This window comes from Pollachius pollachius (assembly GCF_949987615.1).
Source record: "Pollachius pollachius genome assembly, chromosome: 18".
NCBI classification, from domain to species: Eukaryota; Metazoa; Chordata; class Actinopteri; order Gadiformes; family Gadidae; genus Pollachius; species Pollachius pollachius.
Window position 1 is genome coordinate 20,285,271 of NC_136951.1, and position 7,258 is coordinate 20,292,528.

The window sequence follows — 7,258 nt, forward strand, 5'->3', positions numbered from 1 at the left end:
AGTTATCATTGAGTGACGGTGCAACAAATCGACACTCCGTCTCCACCACACACACACACACACACACAACTCTCCTTTAATGTTCCACAGCTTGGCCCGACACACACACATCTGCGTCTGTGTGTCTGTCCGCGTGGCAGAGCTGTCCGTCAGAACCCAGTGACCCAGCTCAGTCGGTCTGACCCCACCGCCGGCTAGCGGACCCACCGCCATGGGCAAGACCGGGACCACCACGGTGGAGTCCCACTCCCCGACGGAGGTGAAGCAGGCCGTGCCCTTTGAGGAGCTGGAGCCCGCGGCGCCCCCTGCAGGCGGGGACGCAGAGAAGCAGGAGCCCCCCGACCGGGGCAGCTGGAAGGGGAAGTTTGACTTCCTGCTGTCGTGCGTGGGCTACGCCATCGGCCTGGGGAACGTCTGGCGGTTCCCGTACCTGTGCGGGAAGAACGGTGGTGGTGAGTGTGTGTGTGTGTGTGGGGGGGGGGTCTTTGTTATCGCTGTTGGGGGTTTGTCAATCGGCTGCCTTTGTGACAGTAGAAAGAAACGCACTTTATTTCTGGTGCTGTGAATAAATTAGCTGACAGCTGAGAACATGAGATAACAAAAAGAACATGTTCGGTTTGCTCAAGGGAGAGCACATGATACACAAAAAGTTTGCCATGCATATATTTATTTCGTCCATCATTTAGCCGCTCACCTTTAATAATTCATATAGAGTGAAAATTAATAAATAGATTCATGACATGCATTGCTTTAATCATCCCCCATTAATTAAAGGTTCTGTGTTGTCTCCTCTACCTCCTGGTCATGTGACAGGGGCCTTCCTGATCCCGTACTTTCTGACGCTGGTGTTCGCTGGGATCCCACTGTTCTTCCTGGAGACCGCCCTGGGCCAGTTCACCTCGGTGGGGGGTCTCGGGGTGTGGAGGCTGCTGCCGATGATGAAAGGTGAGTGTGTTTGACCGCAGGGGTTCGACCAGGGGGTCTGAAGCTCCAGAGAAGAACTTCAAACCCAGCGTCCTGAAGCTTCAGGACCAGAGATGGGATGAGGTGACACTGAGTGAAATTCTATTTTGGAGATGCTTCTAGATATAGGGTACCCTAGGGGATATAGGGTACCCTAGGGGATATAGGGTACCCTAGGATACATAGGGTACCCTAGGGGATATAGGGTACCCTAGGATACATAAGGTACCCTAGGATACATAGGATACCCTAAGGGAAATAGGGTACCCTAGGGGATATAGGATACCCTAGGACACATATTGGATTGAATAGAGCCTCAGTGTGCACGGCCTGTCTCCATGCATCCTTGAGCAAGATGCCCTAACCAGCGGCTGAGTGACTGAGTAGTAACTAGTAACTAGTTTGTACCAGGATGGTACCTGCATACCGATGAGAGCATACTGTAATCGTAAATGATCTGTCGGAGCAAAACGTAATTTCTGTTGGCAACGGGCGGGGAGAGAAAACGTATGAGTAGTTGAAATGTAGAGAAACGGTGTCACTGCCAGAGTTGCCAGAGTTATTTTATCAGCATTAGCGGAGCTTTAGTGGTAAGCAAGCGCAAAGAAAAATGATGGGTGGATCGGTCTTCATTCGGGAAGACTTAGTTGGATTTATGATGTGAGAATGAGCTGACAAGGTTTAAAGGAAGAGTCCACTTTAAGTTCCTGACGTCTTTACCTTTTGTCTCTGGCAGGCGTGGGGCTGGCGTCCGTGGTCCTTGCCTTCTGGCTCAACATCTACTATATCATCATCATAGCCTGGGCGCTATACTACCTCTTCAACTCCTTCAGAGCGGTCCGTGACTTCATCAAAAGGCTGCTAAGCTAAACCATAACTGTTGTATCCCGTATGTATGAATGTGTATGTTTAGCGCGTATAGACTATCACATTGGGTTGGCTAAGCACTACATGTTTTGTACTTTAAATAACAAGGAGTAAATGTATCAACAATATACCCTTCATCACGAACACCAAGACACAAACTTCACGAGTAGCCTTTGACTGTGATGACATTTGGTCAAAGTAAAACTTAACAATTCTTACCGTTTCAATGTTGTTGGATTAAGTTAATTGTTTTGATAAACCGGTTTGTGTTTGAATGAATTGATGGATGGATTAAAAAGTGGATTACTTTCATGCACATTTTTAGAAATGCATGTATACAGTGTATACAGCGCCCCAAATGAAAAGACTTAAGTGTAAACAGCACCCAAACTGAAATAACTAAAGTGCATTGATATGACACAACGTCATATTTACTCAGCTAGCAGACACTTTTAACCCAAAACGAAAAGTTTCTGCACTCAAGCACAGAGTGAAAGCATGACGCAATCTGTCTCCGTCACTGCCACGCTGCCTTTGTACGTTTCTTTCGGGGGGTCTGGTGGCAGTGAAGGGCGGTATTGTGTCTTTTTGTGAAAAGAATTATGCACATGGCCTTGAGTTCTTTTGAAAGGCTGTGTTGCATCTGCAAGGCATGGCTTATGTATAATGAGATGTTTTTATGTATTGCTGGTCTGTCTCCTTCTGAAACTCCTTCACCCTGACGTGTCCAGAGTCTTTGGTCCCTCGCAGCGTCTGATCGTCTGCAGCGTGTCACAATGTGCCAGGCTGACACTCTAAAGGACTTTCTTCAGAAAATGCGCAAGAAACACATAAGAAATCGAAAAGCACTAAAGCTATCAAAAGATATATGTGCTGTATGTCTTATATTTAAACGGCAACATCACCCTCGGCTATTCTGTAATATAACTGCTTCATACGAGCGTTGTGAACAGATCACGATCTACAACCTCAACTCTGTTTCCACAAAATAAAACACGATTCCAACATTGATGTGATTGGTTTGGGCATTTCGTCCAACTTTTCTCAAAGGTTCCCTGGGATCACACCTTGGTTCGGTTACATCACACGTATCACACCGTACTCTCTGGTGCGTATTGGTATTGTGTGTTTAAGTGTATTTAACGGTTTTGTTTGAACATGTGTGTTTTTGTGAGTAGGAACTTCCCTGGCAGAGCTGTGATCATCCTTGGAACACAGAGAAATGTTTCTGCAACTACAGTCTGACAGACACCACCAACCTCACCAGCACAGTCACTGAGTTCTGGGAGTGGGTACCACCGTTTACAATCACACAATAACCACAAAGCGTCTTTTTGTGTGTGTTGTTTCAGTTCTGTGTATGCTGTATGTTTCTGTGAAAGGCAAATTGCATGGATTTTGGGTAATGTGTGTGTGTGTGTGTGTGGCTGTGTGTGTGTGCGTGTGTATGTATGTGTGTGTGTGTGTGTGTGTCTGTGTGTGTGTGTGTGTGTGTGTGTGTGTGTGTCTGTGTGTCTGTGTTTGTGTGTATGTGTGTGTGTGTGTGTCTGTGTGTGTGTGTGTGTGTGTTTGGCTGTGTGTGTGTGTGTCTGTGTGTGTGTGTGTGTGTGTGTGTGTGTGGCTGTGTGTGTGTGTGTGTGTCTGTGTGTGTGTGTGTGTGTGTGTCTGTGTGTCTGTGTGTGTGTGTGTCTGTGTGTGTGTGTGTGTGTCTGTGTGTCTGTGTTTCTGTGTGTCTGTGTTTCTGTGTTTGTGTGTGTATGTGTGTCTGTGTGTGTGTGTGTGTTTCTGTGTGTCTGTGTGTCTGTGTGTGTGTGTGTGTGTGTGTGTCTGTGTGTGTGTGTGTGTGTCTGTGTGTCTGTGTGTCTGTGTGTCTGTGTTTGTGTGTGTGTGTGTCTGTGTGTCTGTGTGTCTGTGTGTCTGTGTGTGTGTGTGTGTGTGTGTGTGTGTGTGTGTGTGTGTGTGTGTGTGTTGGATAGCACATAACTATTCTCCAGTTACTGTCGGTGTATCTGCCCTTGGTGTCTTCATAACGTTGTCGTGGGCAGGTGTGTGTGTTGGTTCTTGTTTGTCCCTGTGTCCTCAGGGAAGCCAACCTTAAACCGAACCTTGTGTGCGTTTGTGTATTCATGTGCAGGTGTCCAGATGTGTGTATGTGTGTCCGTGTCCTTTTTCGAATGGCATCCTCCTCTCTGCCTCTTGTAACCTTTACTTTGAGTGTGTGTTAGTGTCTGCTCGCACACGTGCAGAGGCGTGTGTGTGTGTGTGTGTGTCTGTGTGTGTGTGTTTTTCTTCTGGCATTCTCCTGTGTGTGTAAGCTATGCGTGTGTCAGCTATCTGTTTGTGTGTGTGTGTTTGTGTGTGTAGTTGCATGTGCGCGCCCGTGCGTGCTTGCCGTGCTTGTCTTGAAGAGTGTGTGTAACGTGTGTGTGTGTGTATCTTGAAGTGTGTGTAACGTGTGTGTGTGTGTGTGTATCTTGAAGTGTGTGTATAACATGTGTGTGTGTGTATCTTGAAGTGTGTGTGTGTATCTTGAAGTGTGTGTGTAACGTGTGTGTGTCTGTGCAACGTGTGTGTGTGTGCAATGTGTGTGTGGGTGTGTGTGTGTGTGTATCTTGAAGTGTGTGTGTAACGTGTGTGTGTGTGTGTGTATCTTGAAGTGTGTGTGTAACGTGTGTGTGTGTGTGTATGTGTGTGTCCAGGAGGAACATGCACCAGCTGAGCGGGGGTCTGGAGGAGCCGGGGGAGCTGCGCTGGCCCCTGGTTGGGACCCTGCTCCTGGCCTGGGTGCTCGTGTACTTCTCCATCTGGAAGGGAGTGGAGTGGACGGGCAAGGTCCGCCGCACGCACACACACGCACGCACGCACGCACACGCACGCACACACGCACGCACGCACACACGCACACACACACGCACTCACGCATGCACACACACACACACACACACATATGCAAGCACGCACACACACACACACACACACACACACACATGCACACACACACACAAACAGGTTCACACATACACGTGCAAACATACACTTGCATGCATAAACCTGCAGACACACACACACATGCACACACGCACGGGCACACACACACCCATACACACACACACACACACACCCATACAGACACACACGCACTTCTCTCTCTCTGCCTGTTGACGGGCGAGGTCGGACACTCTCGTTCTTTCTCTCTCTCCACCTTTCCGCTCTGTCAGTCAGCCTGTCTCTCTGTTCTCCGCCTGTCTCTCTGTCAGTCAGCCTGTCTCTCTGTTCTCCGCCTCTCTCTCTGTCAGTCAGCCTGTCTCTCTGTTCTCCGCCTGTCTCTCTGTCAGTCAGCCTGTCTCTCTGTTCTCCGCCTGTCTCTCTGTCAGTTAGCCTGTCTCTCTGTTCTCCGCCTGTCTCTCTGTCAGTCAGCCTGTCTCTCTGTTCTCCGCCTGTCTCTCTGTCAGTTAGCCTGTCTCTCTGTTCTCCGCCTGTCTCTCTGTCAGTCAGCCTGTCTCTCTGTTCTCCGCCTGTCAGTCAGCCTGTCTCTCTGTTCTCCGCCTGTCTCTCTGTCAGTCAGCCTGTCTCTCTGTTCTCCGCCTGTCAGTCAGCCTGTCTCTCTGTTCTCCACCTGTCTCTCTGTCAGTCAGCCTGTCTCTCTGTTCTCCACCTGTCTCTCTGTCAGTCAGCCTGTCTCTCTGTTCTCCGCCTGTCTCTCTGTCAGTTAGCCTGTCTCTCTGTTCTCCGCCTGTCTCTCTGTCAGTCAGCCTGTCTCTCTGTTCTCCGCCTGTCAGTCAGCCTGTCTCTCTGTTCTCCGCCTGTCTCTCTGTCAGTCAGCCTGTCTCTCTGTTCTCCGCCTGTCAGTCAGCCTGTCTCTCTGTTCTCCACCTGTCTCTCTGTCAGTCAGCCTGTCTCTCTGTTCTCCACCTGTCTCTCTGTCAGTCAGCCTGTCTCTCTGTTCTCCACCTGTCTCTCAGTCAGCCTGTCTCTCTGTTTTCCACCTCTCCTCTCAGTCAGCCTGTCTCTCTGTTCTCCACCTGTCTCTCAGTCAGCCAGTCTCTCTGTCAGTCAGCCTGTCTCTCTGTTCTCCACCTATCTCTCTGTCAGTCAGCCTGTCTCTCTGTTCACCACCTGTCTCTCAGTCAGCCTATCTCTCTGTTCTCCACCTGTCTCTCTGTTCTCCTGTCCTTATCTCAGTCAGCCTGTCTCTCTGTTCTCCACCTGTCTCTCAGTCAGCCTGTCTGTCTGTTCTCCACCTGTCTCTCAGTCAGCCTGTCTCTCTGTTCTCCTGTCCTTCTCTCAGTCAGCCTGTCTCTCTGTTCTCCACCTGTCTCTCAGTCAGCCTGTCTCTCTGTTCTCCTGTCCTTATCTCAGTCAGCCTGTCTCTCTGTTCTCCACCTGTCTCTCAGTCAGCCTGTCTGTCTGTTCTCCACCTGTCTCTCAGTCAGCCTGTCTCTCTGTTCTCCTGTCCTTCTCTCAGCCAGCCTGTCTCTCTGTTCTCAACCTGTCTCTCAGTCAGCCTGTCTCTCTGTTCTCCACCTCTCCTCTCAGTCAGCCTGTCTCTCTGTTCTCCACCTGTCTCTCAGTCAGCCAGGCTCTCTGTCAGTCAGCCTGTCTCTCTGTTCTCCACCTGTCTCTCTGTCAGTCAGCCTGTCTCTCTGTTCTCCACCTGTCTCTCAGTCAGCCTATCTCTCTGTTCTCCACCTGTCTCTCAGTCAGCCTGTCTCTCTGTTTTCCACCTCTCCTCTCAGTCAGCCTGTCTCTCTGTTCTCCACCTGTCTCTCAGTCAGCCTGTCTCTCTGTTCTCCACCTGTCTCTCAGTCAGCCTGTCTCTCTGTTCTCCACCTCTCCTCTCAGTCAGCCTGTCTCTCTGTTCTCCACCTGTCTCTCAGTCAGCCAGGCTCTCTGTCAGTCAGCCTGTCTCTCTGTTCTCCACCTGTCTCTCTCTCAGTCAGCCTGTCTCTCTGTTCTCCACCTGTCTCTCAGTCAGCCTATCTCTCTGTTCTCCACCTGTCTCTCAGTCAGCCTGTCTCTCTGTTTTCCACCTCTCCTCTCAGTCAGCCTGTCTCTCTGTTCTCCACTTGTCTCTCAGTCAGCCTGTCTCTCTGTTCTCCACCTGTCTCTCAGTCAGCCTGTCTCTCTGTTTTCCACCTCTCCTCTCAGTCAGCCTGTCTCTCTGTTCTCCACCTGTCTCTCAGTCAGCCAGTCTCTCTGTCAGTCAGCCTGTCTCTCTGTTCTCCACCTATCTCTCTGTCAGTCAGCCTGTCTCTCTGTTCACCACCTGTCTCTCAGTCAGCCTATCTCTCTGTTCTCCACCTGTCTCTCTGTTCTCCTGTCCTTATCTCAGTCAGCCTGTCTCTCTGTTCTCCACCTGTCTCTCAGTCAGCCTGTCTGTCTGTTCTCCACCTGTCTCTCAGTCAGCCTGTCTCTCTGTTCTCCTGTC

The 7,258-nt window shown here is 50.0% G+C and overlaps 1 protein-coding gene across 1 annotated transcript in view; it reads left to right on the forward strand.

Annotated features, from left to right (window-relative positions):
- Nucleotides 1–211: 211 nt before the first annotated feature.
- Nucleotides 212–7,258, forward strand: part of LOC307089349 (sodium- and chloride-dependent GABA transporter 1-like) — a gene marked incomplete at both ends in the record, with an annotated part of 19,495 nt that continues 12,448 nt past the window's right edge. The window contains 5 exons of the mRNA XM_079755567.1: nt 212–452; nt 814–945; nt 1,700–1,800; nt 3,009–3,118; nt 4,530–4,662. Coding sequence (XP_079611693.1) covers nt 212–452; nt 814–945; nt 1,700–1,800; nt 3,009–3,118; nt 4,530–4,662 — 717 coding nt within the window. The remainder of the gene's footprint in view (nt 453–813; nt 946–1,699; nt 1,801–3,008; nt 3,119–4,529; nt 4,663–7,258) is intronic.